Raw genomic sequence first — 17,221 nt, forward strand, 5'->3', positions numbered from 1 at the left:
CCGGATCCTGTCACAAAGGTTTTCTCACGTCCGTCACTGACTAGTCTCTACACACTGGATTCCTCTCCTCCAGGAGGCTGCCACAGGTGTCCCGCCCGGGAACGCCAAACATGCCACAAAAAAAATTAAAAAGGCGAAAAAGGGGCAGTAATTAAGATTAAACACAATCACTGACGTCAATTTCACAGCGCGCTCACGCCATTTTTTTGTTCGTCCTCTACACACTCTTGAATATTACACACTTTCTCTCTTTCTCTTCACTATGAATATGAGCATTAATACTCGGAGCCTTCAAGGTCAGTATGCTATTCGTTGTATGTGTTCCGGTCGTCCTCGCTGTTGAACTTCTTCTTGGCTCGGCTGTTGGAGGCCCGCACCTACCTCACGTACGCAAGTATACACCCAAACGCCCTATATCACTCACACTTCGTAATGGCCACCATCCTCGCGCGTGTCACTAAACTAAAAAATCCCGCGCACACTCACGCGTTCCTAACATTCACCTTCTCCCCGCATGTACTCACACACTCGTTCGCTCGGATCACCCGGATACCTCTATCCCCGTACCTGACTCTAGTATGTTATGCCTAGTACCTTTGTAATATCCTCACGATTGCGCTGCGCTACCTGGGGCTCGTCCTAGTCTTGGCGGTGGCTCGGTCACGCCGCTAGCTTCCGGTGATTCCCTTCGTGGCAGCTGTCCTCTCGTTTAGCTGGCTACTCTCCTCCTCTGGTTCTCTCAATGTTTCTGTCTCTATTCTCTTCTATATTACATGGCACCTTCCTTGTAGTTCTCGACTCTGATCTCTACGCTCTGCTCTCTCTGATGCCTCGCACCACACTGACTGCGCTATGCAGTAAGTCTGCATAGATGCGCACGCCCCTCCTTTTGCATCTCACAACTTCCAACGCTCCTTAAAATCGGTAAATCGTTGGAGGTTTCCAAAACTAAATCCTTGACGTGACGAACTGGCCCTTGGTTTGTTTCCGACGCGTCGTGAGCTTATCCATCTACCGTCTCTCTCTTACACATACACTTACTCAACTATACCTCACACACATTCAACTTCTCTTATAACCTTCGTCTTTTTCTCTCCTCTTGCATTGTAGTTTGCGGCACCGAGAACATACATTAAATAATGTGTCAAGAATATATCTATATACCAAATATATACATTATTATAGGACTTGGTTGCTGCCGATGACTTGCCCAAAAATATAGGTAAATAGTGACGTGATAGCTTTAACTACCATGTCACAGTTGTAATAAAAGCTTTTAGCGCGTAGAAGATCATAAATGCTCTAATAAATGTCACAAATGTTTTCAATCACCACAGTGTGAAACAACTGGCAACTCTAAAAAATGTGACCCATGCAACCGATGGCTTATGAATAACAACTGTTTTAAAAATCACTTGGATAAAGGGTTGTTAAATAAGTTATCCACTGTTTGCGAAAAAAAAAAGTTTGTCGAATACGTTGTGAAATCGTGCGAACAAACAAAGAACATTTACACACTTGTTGAATTTCTTTTTGCAATACGTGTGGAAAATGCTTACCTATTGGTTATCTCTGTCATATACAGTCCATTAAGACGTCTGAAAACAAAGCGCCGTTTGTAGTACTGTATTTTGATTTTTAGACGCAACAGCTAGTAAATCGATGCATCGTGAAACAAGTTTGTGATTTTGGTATCGATTTGAAACAAGTGTCAGTTTCAACGAGATGCGACCACTGTGGAGTACATAAATATATTTTTCGAATTAATCCGATAAAAAAATTAATAGATCTTGCGGTAAATCATCAAAAATATTTTCAGTGAGTTGTCTGTATTGCCCATAATGCACAAGGATTCGAAGTACAATTTATTTTTAAGTATATCGTTAGACCACACAGCTAGCAAGTGACACCATTCGTCATTATAAATGGGTCTAAAATTATTTTGATGCAATTTATGAAGACAAAATTTATTGACTGTATAAATTATTTTCACATGCCTTTAAGTAGTCTACCCAAAGAGTATGGGCTACCTTGTATTGCAAAGGGTGTTTTCCCACATTCTTTCAACACACACCCGAAAATCAATCATACGTTGTTCATAATGACATTATAATGACGCGTCGGTCCTCTACCACCATTAGGTGTATATTCCTTATGGTATGTCTGCACAAGCAAGAGAAAATTTTTTGAAATAGTCCAGCGAACAAGTAGCCAACGATCATATGTTTGCTTTTCAACATGAAATCGTTAAATACTGTAAACAAGATGTAAAAATTTAAGTTTAGCTTTGCAAGGGGGCACTTCTATTACCTAGAATTTATAATACACGCTTTACATTTACATTTATATTCTTCTATTTATTATATTTTCTTGTAATAAAAAATCCGTCTAATAGACAATTCAATAGTACACATTTTTTTATATATACATATATTTCATTTTATAAAAAATTCCTATTTGAAAATTCAAATTTGAACGCCGCGCGCGGGGAATGTGTGTCTAGTACGTTAAGAAAACGCTAGAGCGCGTTCACCCAAAGAAGGGAAAACCTGCTACTCAAAAGGAAATAACGTTAGCATAAAAGGCACCAGTGCGCAATGCAAGTGAGTTCCTCTTCCAGCGAGCCTGGGACGCGGTATATCCGTTGCTCACCCAGACCTGGAACTTTCCCGTGCATCGGTACAATACCGCGACGAGCACGAAGGGAGAGAAAGAGACGAAGTACGAAGGCCGATAGCTGAAAAGTAAGTGTGTACACCACCAACAGGTAACACTTCCACTAACCGGTATCTACTTGGACTTTCGGTGCTCGACCGCTTTAAGCGTGGAGACGACGCATCCCCAAGTAGTCGAGGCACTAGGGTTAGCGACCACGTTCTTAGGCGAAGTTCCTGGGTCGACGACTTGAGCAGTGCTCAAGACACCCAAGGGCCCTGAGAACGACCTAACCTTACGTGACTTGGTCGGATAGGTAGTTACCTAACACTAACTTTCCGCGGTTGTAATAAAAATTCGTATTAGCCTAACCCAACGTGTTTAAGCAGAGATATTAAGGAGGGAAAATTCAAATTTTCATTTATGTAAAATTCTCTCTTAAAAGGGCGGATAAATTTTAAGTAAATTATCGAGTATATTATATATTTTTTTTTTATTATTAACGTAAATAATTGCGATTACTCAAATACAATTAATACATGTAAAAATTGAAGATACAATTTCCTTAGAATCATATGATTGAATAAATGTAAGATAATTAAAAATAAATTGATTGTACTTATTTAAGCAAACCTTCCCCTCCACGTAAGATTGCGAGTTCCTTTTTATAGTTTAAGATAAAAACTAGAAAAATAGCTGTTAAGATTTGAAATCGTTTATATAAACTGAGAATATTATCTGGACCCCAAAAAGGGACAGGAATAAAATAAAAAGGATATTAGATCAGAAAAATATTGAATAAGTTAAAAAAGATATTAAATTATCAAATTGATTAAATTAAGGCAATATTCAGGAGAATTCAATAAAGTAGTAATCAATAAACAATTGCTGTATATGGTGCAGGAATTAATTGATTATTCAACAAATAAATTTTGAAACTTAATAATAATTATTTTTTAAGTATTGTATATAATCGGCAATCTGAGCAATTTCGCTCTTTTACACAGGGCAACGAACCCGCCCTCCGACATACAAACACAATCATTGTTTGTGTGTTGGTTCCTAATCTTAGAGTTTCCTCGGTACAGATAATATTTTTAGCCGATTGTTACCACCACCAATTAACCGGGGTTATACTCAAAGAAAGGGAAGTCGTAGCTTGCGTGGCTCATCGAAAAAATTTCGCAAAATTCCAAGTAGATCCTTTCATTGAATGTACGACTATAGCCTCGACATACATGCGTATCTACACGAAAAAATTTTTAAAGAAAAACCAAATCGGTATTCTACAACCAAGAGGTTACAGATGAGTAAATGATCAGTCTGAAGTAGCGCTTAAGTGGCTGTGTTGGATGGAGAAGCGAGTTCTTGATCGACTCATCGAACATGCTGGACAATGCAAAAAAAAAACGATCACTGGAAGGTATCGTTGTCGATGATTATTGCGCTCCACAAATTGTTGTGGATAATCATCGTGGTATCGTATTACAGATTCTTGGTTGTTTCTGGCATGGTTGTCCACGATGTTCTGAAATAAACAGACATTTTTCTTTAACATTTGGCGATACAATGGACGAAAGATACGAGATAACCTGTGCCATCAGTGAAAAAAAAGCGTCTAGTTACCAGCTGATCAAAAAGTAGAAATGTCGTATGAATGAAGAAATTCCTAAAAATGAGGACCTTCCACATTTTATTTAAAAAAATTGAAGGTTATTAGAAACAAAAGCCTCTCCACCCGCATGATGCATTCTTAGGAGGACGTACTGGAAATACAGTTGAAAAGTAATAGTACTTGATTGCTAACTATCCGTCTCATCTCTTCAGTATTGTAAAAGAAAACAATAACACGCCGTGTCTTGCTACTGACGGTAAGGTGAGCAGGGCGTGACGTGTAACAACGAATAAATCAGAAAAAAATGTCTATTCTCTTTCGGGCCTCGTGTAAAATAAAAATAAATTGATACAATTTCGCTCAGTTGTTAAAAACCAAAATGTTTAACTAATATCCTATGCTATACTTGTGCTAAAAATAAGGGCTTGCGAAAATAAAAAATAAATAGTAATTCAGATAGATAATCACTCTTTTTCTATCTGTTATTTTATACTCACTTTTAATACTTTAATATCGGCATATTACTCTTTAGCACATATATCCTATTGGATTGCAAAATGTTATCTGATAATAATCAACAAAATAAAAAAATGTAATTATGGATGCCTCGCAGGATGAACGGGGTATGTCGGCTAAGTGGTATGGTAACACGATACACGAGAAAAATATAAAGAAAGATAGACAATTTGATCGGAAAATGAAAACGAGTACGTCTGTAAAGCCACTACGACAGATTTGTTGCTTCGGTGACGAGGGATTGTCACGAAAACGATCCACTAACTTTTGTCGTTAGCGAAATCAAACGATCCCTTTTACTTACAAACGCTTGAACGAAAATCCCGTTGAAATGATAAATTCGAAATCAAGTGCGGCATTGTCTTTTGCAGAAAATAGAACGACCCGGGCTCCACACTACGACCAAGAGTAAGGGTGCAATCGTGTGTATTCGATTTTTCGAGAGTGAGATCAAACGTGACCTAACCTTCACCAATTTTAAATTCACTTTAAAATGATTGACGTCTTGAAACCACGAGACTGCTTCGATGTATTGCGATATACCGAATACCACGATTGTACCCCTGCTGCTTGAGTCCGCTTCAAGCAGGCTCTCTCCTTCAACTGCTAATCTCGCATAACTGCTTCGGTCCCAGCCTCGTCTTCCCTTACCCTTCGCCATGTTGCCGAAACCGCTGCCGGCTTTCGTGCGTCTTTGCGTCTCCTTGCCCTGGGTTGTGGCCCTACGCGCTCACACGGTACTGTCTATTTGCATCCAACTCCCGCATGTACATGGCAGATCAGTAGATCAGTACGATAAAATATTTATTATGTATGTAGTAGTCTGTAGTATAATTACATATTACAGAATCTGTGGGAAAGGGTCCAAGCCTTCACGCGACATCTCTACATACCATACTTTTTGTACATCCATGCATATTGAATACATATTGGATAACATGGGCGTATAGAGTTTACGCGTGAAGGCTTGGACCCTTCTAGTACCCTTGTACTTGTCGTTTATGTTTAACTCAAATTATACTATTAATAAAACTTGATATTTTTAGTATCTATTTCTTGATGATAAAATCTATCAAACAAAACGTAGATGGAAAATTTAATGCTGAGTAAATTTTGTTTTACATGGTAATTAAAAATGGGTTTTGTATTACCATGTAAAACAAAACTTAGTAAGTATTACATTTTCCATCTACGTTTCGTTTTCCATCTACGTTTCATACTGTTAATAGTTTTTTCCAATCAGCAATAAGGGTTGTACTCCAATACCGTGGGCAATTTTTTCGATTTTCTAATCTCCTTCCTCCCCTTTCGTGCACTATGCGTAAATTAGAATTTCACCTCTATCCCTTTAAAAAAGTAACTTTAACTTTTCTTTTTCTCAGGTTTTGAAAGCAAGTTGTTAGTAACATGTGTATTTATTAACAACTGTTGAATATAATAAATTCAATTGAATTGTATTAATATTAAAAATTTTCGATGTTTTCATTGTGATAAACTGACAGTTTTTCAAATAAAGTATACAGCGTTAGTCATAATAAATATTAATATAAATACTAAATAAACTTAATTAAAAATTATTTTTACATCACACCTAGCCTGAAACTGATTTGTAACTGTGGCAGTAATGTATCAGTTCCAATCCAGGTAAAGCGTAAAATTATATACACACAACGGGTGGAAGTAAAGAAAGCTGAGACCTCATGTTTGTAACTCTGAGGTTTGTCTTTCGTGAAAATACACATGGGCTTGGAACATTCTTTACTTAACCACAACAAAAAAGAGCCTTCAGCTGTTTATTACATACCAATGATAACGGTCGTACCTTTGATTTTGACGTGGTACGAGTATTAGATCAAGAATCTTTCCATTATCAATGATTAGTATCTGAAATGGTTTATATAACGAAACTTCATTCTGCAAGAGCAATTTCAATAAGTCAAGCACAGTTTATAAACATCATACAAAACACCATTTTTAAGTTCTAGAGTTTTTAATTTAAGAATAATCCTTGATCTTGTGCTCGTTACCTGAAACTTTTAAAGTCAATCTCTTTTGTACTATTCATGGTGTACCGTGTTTGCATCTTATCTATGTAAGTGTACCCTAGCACTATCTGTATTAGAATCGGAACTTAGCTATCAGTGCTACGTACCGGCTGAGTTTGTAAGTTAAGAGAGTAGACTCTCACAAAAATCAAACAGTACAAAAAAAAATCTGTGTGGTCTCTTGAAAAAGCTTGCAAATTTGTTGCTGTGTCAACAATTTTACTAGTAAGCTCATATTTATATAATCAATATTCATCATTTTAGGATTTTCCGGGATGATAAGAAAACATGCACTTGTTTGGAATATACTATCTTATGGCCAAGTGAGAAAAAAGTATTTAGAAAGTTCCGACAAAAAAATGAAAAATGCTAGTTAACGCAGTACAAAATCACATTCTTTCTGAGAATATTGCGTGTGCCCATTAATTATTTCAATATTCTTTTTCCCGATGTATTTAAAAAAAAAAAACTCATAATTCTACAATGTAGCATCAGCTTTTATGAGGGGTAGTAATTACATTGTATTGAGACTACCATTTTAATAAATTAAAACTTTTTAGAAGTAGTTGAAAAATTTCTCCTGGATAGTTAAAAATAAGCAGTTGTCCGTTAAAAAATAAGAATGAACAAATAAAAGAAAAATCACAAAAAATTTTTCGAAAATGTTGTAATCAATAAAATGAAATCTTTTAAATTGAAATTTAAATCTTTTGAATAAGCACACTTTCTTCCTTCAGTCTTAATTACATGTTTCTCATTACATAACCTATAAAAGACAATATTATTTCAATTGTATCATACACAATTGTCAACTTAGGTTGACAGTGATAACAGAACGTTCTTATGGTAAGACGTATATTTTTTAGCATATTAAGTATTTATTTAATTGTATAATGTTGTTTTAAATTTTTTTTATTAAAACCAAATATTTTTATAGAAGACTATTCTTATTAAATAGCGCACTTCATGTTAGTCTCGCAATTTTCTGCGTTGTCCACGAGGGTGCATACTGTTAATTCCAATAGCTGTTAATTCGTAAGTACAGTGAGTAAGAAGAATTGGAACTTATATTTATTATTTTTGACTTTGCTCAGTCATAAAATTTTTTTATCTTGTGAGTTAAACGTTATTTTGTTGTCTAAGATAAAATAAATGATCAAGGCATGATTTTACTTCTTTTCGTTAAATGTAGTAGTTTGTAAAGGACTGCCTATGTACAGTCGAAATGTTGTCAACAGTAAAATAAAAGAAATTTTTGAACAGCATTGCCCTTCAGTTTGATATTGTTTTTCTCTATATTTGATCGCTGTTCTTGAAATATTAATAATCTACTATGTTGCACTAAGTTGATTTGAAGTCGATCCATATAAATTGCACTTCATTTGCAATTACAGGCTATTGAAATTACTTTGACTTAAAAGTTTAATAGGATATATTTAATTACATTTTGCGACTAATCTTGAAATTGACGTATTCTATCGTTTATAGTTATTTTAAAAAAAAAGTCAATACTACCCAAACTGCGGGCTAAGCAGATGTGTGACTTTTTCACTCTTGTTTTAGCTATATAATTGGACAGAACTGACTAATGGCTGGCCTAAAAATTGTAAAAAAATTGCAAACTATGGTTTTAAATTATTTTTGGCAGAAAATAACAAAACAAATAACGTATTAGGTTTGCACGTCAATCAAAAAATAGCATAACGGTCTGAACAATTTCAAGAAACGTAAAAAATATTGTTTGCGATTTAGGGAAAAACTAAGCGTGCGACAAAAAAGGTATACATCATTCTATTTTTTTTTTCTTTTTTTTTTTTTTCTAATCCGTCTAACGTATTAAATTAAAACAACAATCAAGTAAAATATTTACTGTTGCTTCAGTAGCAAATCTTTTTGGAAAAAAAAGTTTCAGTACTGAAATATTAATTTTTTTTCTCATTATTAAAATATAGATTATTTATGGTGTATATATTTACCCTAGCCACAGTTTTCACAAACAATTTTAGTTACGATATACCAAGTTAAATTTTCAAGCTTAAAAATTCATTAAAAAAATGCAATTGATATTTTGCTACAGACCTTGTTAGGCATCTAACTGTAGTTCTCTATCGTTTCATAACCATTGATTACAATCATTTGATTGTACAATGTTTGAAAATTTGAATATATTGAAATAGTCGGTTTATACTGTCCGTAGGTAATTTGTACAAAATTGAATCATCCAAAATGAAATGACTAACGATATTTTACATACCATTATTTACTTTAAAATCGTGTTTAAAGTTAAAGTATAAATTTTTTTCAGTAACTCATACATAAAATTATCTGCAATCTTAAAATTTTTAGAAAATCACTAACATAAATAAGTGTAGCAAATTTAAAGACGATTGCTCTTTAACTTTTCGACTTTTTAGCTAACAAATTTTTTTTCGACGCTTAACTGTACACTGCATTATAGCTTCCGTAATCGTCCAGTCTAAATCGTACTGATTTCAAGAATGAAAAAGATTATCAAACATCCCGTTAAAATGACAAAAAAAAAAATCAATTACAACCGATTTCATGACGATTTGAGTAACAATGATAGATTTTACACGCGTAAAAAATCATACAACTTTTTTGTTGTTCAAAATAGAGCTACTTATTCGCTGTTTAAAAGCTGCTATTTCTGTAAACGTTGTTGTAGTATGCTCAGGAATCAAGACAGTTTTTTTTCTTCGACAAATTCATGTGCACTCGTTTAGCAACTGATTGAGCTGCAATTCACACATGTTGGAGCTATGATCTCTAAGTTTAAAAAAAAAGTCATTTAGAGTTCTTACTTAGCTTTTGATTACCATTTAAATATAGTTCATTTAATGAATTTTGGCTCAGTGCTAAAAACTGGCGACAGCACTGTAGTGGGGAGAGTGGTACATTAGTGCGGTGGCTCGGATAGCGTAGCTCTGCAGCAACCAAACGAGCGACTGAAACATCAATCAGACTTGAAAAAATGTGAATTTTTTAGCTTCTGTTGAACCTAAAAATTTTTTTTGTGTGTGGGCTTGCGTAACTTGAGAAGGTAAAAACAAATTATCATAATAATTGTAATAAAATAAATAGTTTACCTTTCAAATACGGATCTAAAGTTACTGTCAGTTTTTTCAGCTGTCTTGAAACACTGAAAAATATTTATTATTAACATTAATACTAAACTTTTTGAAAACATCATATGGTTAAAATTTTATAAAAAAATAAATCGTCGAAGTATTAAATTTATTGTTACACTTATTTACAAGTATGTTAGTGATTGCAACATTAAAATTTAAAGCTTGCAGATGATTTTATTTTTGAGTTGTTACAAGTTGAAAAAAACAATCTTCTTAAACTTGAAATGCTATTTGCAGGTAAAGAATGTCAAATTTAATTAAAGATAATTCAATGCTCTACACATTTTTTATTGACGTTATGTATAAGTTTATGTATTTGAGAAGAAATATTACGAAGAAAATAGAAAAAATCAAATTTTTGAACTTTTTATTTGATAAAAAAAATCAAGCAGAGGGTTAACTTTTTAACAAATTTAGGACATTGATAAATGCACCTAAATAAACTGATTTCTGCTGAGTATCTAAATTGAGGGAAAAAAGCTATTTTACTTACTTTTTTCCGTCGGACATCTAGGCTAATAATGTGATTTTTACAGGTAACGATAGCGAGTTATACTTCAATGCTGGTGGTGTTGGTCTTACGACTTCGGCCTCCTCGTCCTTTAGCAGTGGGGATTCGGTATCGCGTCACGTAAACCGCCGACGTACTGATCTGATGCCAACGTTACCCTCGCCCCGAGATAGCAGCAAAGAATATCCAAGCGTCAGCTCGGGCCGTACCTTTAGTGCTAAATCATTCAATCACAGTCCAGGTAGGACACACTCCATGTCGAGATTAGACCAGCTGGCTCAGCCTAATCGGCGGCCCATAGCCCAGCAGCACTCCCAGTCGTCACAGCAGCACCAACAGCAAGATATTGTTGCTTTGAGCATGAGCCGTAGTATGTCGCATCTGGCGGCTGCGCATGGGATCCGGGGGGCTCTCGAGACCCTTCAGCGCGCTGAAAACTCGCGTAGTATGGGTACGCTGCCGGGCTCTGGGCTGGGGCTCCTAACACCTACGCCTCGAACCACAAAGGCCGAGCAACTCAAGCGCAAAGCTCTCAGACATCAAATCCACCTTCAACAGTCACAGCAACAACAGCAGCTGAATAATTCAGGTAAGAAGGAACACCTCTGTGCTTATCCAGGCTCGTCTTGTCGATCGAGATCCATAAGAAGTACTATTTATAAAGAAAAGTATACATACGAAAGGGAGATGTAGAAAGTGGTCACATCATAAAACACGTAGTACAACTGTACACATGGAAAGTCTCGAAGTATACCCTGTACATATCGATAATTTTGATGTAACAGCACTCTATTTCTTAATTCTGGATGTATTAAAAATTAACATTTATAATCTCAAAGTAAATATTTTGATATGCGTGATTCGGATATGTAGTGAAACGTATAGGTAAGTTCGAGAGGGACAGCGATATTAGCACACTGATGTACCTCTACACTCCACTGTGTATACGAATTGTGCATGTACAAAATTTTCATTTTGGAATTGGAAATGTTGTTTCGTACACCCAGAATCAAGAAGTACAGTGGCGATACATCAAAATTTTTTATGTATAAAGTGGATACTTCGAAATCTTGATATGTACGGTTGGTAATTTGTGTCTTTTGATATTGTCACTTTCTATAGCTACTTTCAGCATGTATACTTTTCTCCGTATGCTCTTGTTCCCCCAACTATCGGTAGTTTCTATAGCTTTATAAGACATGTGTTGCTTGGAGAAACTTGTCAGCCTTATATCCATCTAACGAAGTAACCAAAAGTATGAAAATTAAGTCAAACAGTATGATAAACGTTTCTACAGCTTTCGCATATTTGATAGTTTTCGGATACAAACAATCAAAGGATTGATTTGATATAATGACGTTAAGGTGAATGTCAATCAAAAAGTGTTGTAACATTTAAACTTCAATCTTACCTTGCTCCAAAAAGTATGCACTGTGAATACATGGAAATGAGTTAATCTTGTAAGTACAGATTTCACGAATATTTGTATTAAAAATAAGATAATAATGACGTGCTAAATATGACCCTTGATATATTTAACTGAAAAAAATCAAACTTCTTGTGTGCACGCACATATACCAGTTTGTAAACGTTGACCATAAAAATCTAGTGAAATAGTATCACATCTGGTGTTATCACTGGTGATGTAGAAATAACTGTACTAACAGCACCTAATATCTAATACTAATACTTATTTTCTTGCACTGTATACAGATTTTTTTGGTATTTACAGTAAATTCACAGTTAAAGTGACTTTAATTCATGATTTTTGTAGTCAATAGAAGTAGACTGTTATTAAATTTAGGAAAAACTTTTTTTATATCACTCTTGACTTGAAACATCCTTCATACTGCAAACTGCCGTAATTATTCTTATCACAATGGCAATACTCGTTAACTGTTGTGTGTTGTGATTACAGTTTTTAAGGTGGATGCTATAGTGTATGTATAGTATTAGGAGGAGTACTACCTGTATGATAGAGGTTTGTTTAGTTCTGCAAGTCAGATGAAATTTAGTACTTGAACCACAATTCAATTTATTTGACAGAGCATGTGATCATAATATACCTCTGGAATTGATGGTAGAAATATCGAATGTTAGGCTAAAGTTTTAATAAAATCATAAAAACTTAACTTTCGATCATTAATATGTTAATTTTTACATGAAAATTTTTGGAAACTCTTAATTGCTTACTCACGTTTTGTATACGTCTCTAAATTTTGTTGAATCAATTTTATTTAAAAAATGTATATTTCTAATGAAACTCTGTGTTAAGAAAGCATTTTTTATCCAACACCTGAATTTCTAATTTATAAGACTGCGAAGTTTTCCTCATTTTAGTACAAATTTAGTACAAATGCTTTTTGTAGGTTCTTTTGAAAAGATTATTTATCAAAATCTTCTTGTTATTAACTTGACTCGAACTTTGTTTTGAAGTTATATAGTTAATGAAAAACCTGCACGTAAGTCAAATAGGGAAATTAATGACGATTAATTCTTTCTTATTGTAAAAACGTACATTTTATATTTGTCACAAATAATTCAGTTTTACTTCACCGATGAAAATTTAAACTAACTTATGTTGTTTTTTTTTTTCATGCACCCGATTTTTAAGTACACATAACCTATGAAAAGAATAATTGAATCTGTATAAAATAAATATATATTTAACATATTTACAAATCCTTACATGTATGTATATAAAATTACATAGAATTTGATATTTATCATGATACTTCATAAAAATGCTTAATATGTCTTAATAAAATCATTCGTCGATTGTCCAATCTACTACAGGCGTTGTAGTTTATGATGTGGCTAAAATATGAACTTTAACTGTCAGGTAAACTCTGATTGAAATTGAACAGTTCAAAAGTGCTTTTAAATATACGGTTTGCAATTTAATTAAGTGACGAACAATTTGAGCAAGTAGTACAATTTTGTCAAAACAAAGCATAAATTGTAGTAAGAGAAATAAATCAATCAATTTTGTTTTTCATCGTAGAATAACAAGAAGCACAGGTATCTTGTTGCAAAGTTTATTTCAATAAAACAATAATTTAACTTTTATTTAAAAAGTGATACAACTTTTCAGAAAAAAACATTTTTTTTTTCACTTTTTATGTAAATTTTGCCTCACGTATATCGCAGAATTAGTATTTTATACAGCAGTGAAACTTCATAATCTGCAAATCAGAACAAAGTACAAGGTAAATAATAACTCTGTGAGTAGCATGCCTATCGGCAGATCTTAAAAGACTGGGGTTCTAATGCCACTTCTAAAACAATTTTTTACTACTCAAAATAAGGGGATTTCTTCCGAATAAGAGTTAAGCTTCCTCAAAAACATAACGCAAAAAAATATAGCTAAAAGCACAATGTCGTATCAAAGTAGCTATTCCTAAGCCTTCAGACTTTTATATGTATAATAGTAGAGCTACGCCCCCCTGTGCGCTCTACGCGCCAACCCCCCCTCCGCATTTGCAGTTCAAAATAAATTAGTAATATTAGAAAGTTTTTCATTTTTGTTTATTTTACAATCCATTATCGTAAAGTAATCTAATCAAAAATATAAACGCGTTATATTTAAAGATAAAATATTAAAACATGATAATTTTTATAATTCTAGCAATACTTTTGCCAAATTAATTATTTATTATAAGCTGGTCTACCATCAACAAAGAGTTGTGTAAAGTAAATTGAGAAGACTATATGTTTTATGTGAAAGGATTTATACGTAATGTAATTGAATATACCATTGAGACTTTCCAAGTGCGTCAAAGTCGCATATTGCTTGTAATACTTATTCAATCAGGCCATACTATAGCGCATTTGAAAGGTAACAGTCCACAGAACATTGTAGATATAACAGTAGCGCCATTTCTGTACTTGGGTAAAAGTTACTGCGCGTTGAAAATGGAGATTCTCGAAGGTCGTTTACGTCATACTTTGCTTTTTTACTTCCGAAAAGGGGAAAATGCAGCGCAGGTGCATTAAATATTGTATAACCCTCATGGTGATCAGTGTTTAAGTGAACGCAAGTGTCAAAAGTGATTTGCTTATGTTTGTTCTAGAAATTTTTTATGTTAGAGATAAACTTTTTTCAAAAATAATTCTTAAAAAAATTAAAGTAGATCAACATTCTTCATCTCGCGACATAGCTATGGAACTAAAAATTGACAATAAAACAGTTTTTAAACATTTACATAGAGCTGAATACCAAAAAAAGCTCGATGCTTATGTGCCACATAAATTAACAGAGAAAAATTTAATGGACCGAGTTTTCATTTACGATTTGCTGCTCAAGCAAAGTGAACTTTAACTATTTTTGAAACGAATGATTACAAGTAATAAAAAGTGGATCAAGTACGACACTCCTATGTGAAAAAGATCGTGGTCAAAGCTCGGAGAAGCTTCTTAGGCTGTTTCAAAGCCTGTATTGACGCCAAGGAAGATGATGCTGAGTGTTTGGTGGGTCTGGAAAAGAATTTTTTATCATGAGCTGCTCGAACCTCATCATGCAATTAATTCAACTCTCTACTATCAACAAATAATGGGATTGCAGCGGGCGATGAAAAAAAACGGCCAGAATTGATGAATCGTAAAGGCGCTGTCCATCATCATGACGACGCTAGACCATATGTATCTTTAGTTACTTGGTAAAAATTGAGGGAGCTTGGGAAGAAAATTTTAATTTATCCACCGTATAGCCCAGACCTTGCTCTGGCTGACTTCCATTTGTTTCGGTCTCTGCAGAACTCTCTTAGTGGTATAAAATTGGCTTTAAAAGCGGCTTGCGAAAATTACTTGATTCACTTTTTTCCCCAGAAGCCTCAGAAATTCTACAGTGATGGAATTATCGTTCTATCTGAAAAGTGGCAGAAAGTTATCGATCAGAACGGCACGTATATCGTTAATTAGTGATTGTAATTCATATGAATAAATTCGCTTTGCAACACATGAAAAAAACCAAAATTAATTTTTTTTCGACCTAAAATTATTACTATCGTCATTATTCCAATGATCATCATCACAATTATTATTATCATTATAATCAACGTTATTATGATTTTTTTTATTTTGGTTCTATTTTTAAAAATAAATTATATTAGAAAAAAGTAAAAACGATTCGAATTTGGATAGTTGAAAAAGTACATATAACAATAAAATAAATCTTGTAAATCAATGTGTTTTAAAATATTTCGGTAATATGGATTATAAATGTATTTTTTTTTATTTCACCATGTATAAATGTTCTTATTGTTCAGCAGTTTATAATAATCAAGAAAAAAAGTTTCAAAAATTGTTATTGCAAAAGTAAAATGATGGCACCACCTACAGGTTAACGTAAAAAAAACACATCGAGCAGACATTACTTTGTAATGGAACATTTTTGCAGTTAAATAATTGGGTTGTATAAGAAATTGTTCGTTTCAGTAACATCTAATGTAAATGTATTGCAAGAAAAAAAAGCAATTTATAATTGTAAATAGCTAGGTTACAACTACCATATTAATTTTTTTATTTTAAAGATACAAATTGGGACGTTAATTGTATATTTATAATTAAACACTATTTTCTAAATTATTTTTATCGAATACAAGCTTATGCGTTTCCAAGGTAGACAGCTCAATTTACAACTGTGTGACACTAGCACAATTTAAAAATTCTTGCTGTCTGCACTCACGTATCTAGCATCAATATTATTACTTATTACATTAAATATTTCTGGTCCTTTGTCTTTTAATTTTTGAATTTCAATGTATGGTCCGCCACTACCTCTATAAATGTAGTCATAAATATCTTTTATGATCTGAATTGAAGCGCAACATACAGCGTTAAAACATTTATATTTCATGAATAAAAATATTTCATAAGGTAAAATCGTTCAATTGTCTACTTAAATTTTATTTTTTGTCAAAGTTTAGTTTAGTCTTTCATATTGCGGGTAACTGGTTATTTGGGATGTAATTTCAAATATATTACGCTTGCAAAAGGTTTTGGAAAATTTTTCGTACACTTCTAATTAGAATAAATTATTCGAGGACTGTGTCCTGTATAAGGACTGTAAATCATATGTTTTATGACTACTTTTGTAAGTTCTGTATTTCCTGAACAAAGTTCAGCAGAAACAAGGGTATTAGTTTGTTTAGGGGCAGTATTTTCTTCACAGGATGTAGAGTTATTATAATGTGTACATGAAGTAAGCCAAGTTTCTAAAATTTAATCGTAAATTGTATCAACGTTCTGCCAACAGTCAATTGAAAATATCATTTTTCATATGATTGAAAACTGATAGTAACTTAAAACAAAAGAATCTAAGTGTAATATATAGAATTTCGTTTACTTTCATGTTTTTTAAAAATTAGGATCTGACATACTTTATTGTATTTCCATTTGTAATTACACGTTACTATTATAAGTAATTATGGTCTATTACATTTTCTTATAATAGCTATTGTTCACTAATTGTGCTTCGGCATATATCTTAGACTTGTTATATATTTTGGTGGCAGTATAAAGAGGTTTCCAGATTTTTTCCCTTTATTTTAAAATTTTTTAAGAATAATAATTCATCCTCTATGAATGATTGCATCAATAAACTTTAATAAAATTCATTTTTTAGACTTTTCCAAATATATCTCTCATGATTAAAACAAATGGGTTCAATTACGATGTAAAAATGTATAAAAAATTATTAAGTCTGTCTTTCCCATGTCATAATGGACTA

At 33.3% G+C, this 17,221-nt stretch overlaps 1 protein-coding gene across 2 annotated transcripts in view; it reads left to right on the top strand.

The window, feature by feature from the left end:
• LOC106640139 (uncharacterized) overlaps positions 1-17,221 on the top strand; it is a 520,358-nt gene that overhangs the window by 169,840 nt on the left and 333,297 nt on the right. For both annotated transcript variants that reach the window (XM_089595683.1, XM_089595692.1), the window contains exon 4: positions 10,517-11,080. In XM_089595683.1, coding sequence (XP_089451809.1) covers positions 10,517-11,080 — 564 coding nt within the window. The remainder of the gene's footprint in view (positions 1-10,516; positions 11,081-17,221) is intronic.

This window comes from Copidosoma floridanum, unplaced genomic scaffold, assembly GCF_036245765.1.
Source record: "Copidosoma floridanum isolate Cflo_tuat_1 unplaced genomic scaffold, Cflo_Japanese_pri ptg000004l, whole genome shotgun sequence".
NCBI classification, from domain to species: Eukaryota; Metazoa; Arthropoda; class Insecta; order Hymenoptera; family Encyrtidae; genus Copidosoma; species Copidosoma floridanum.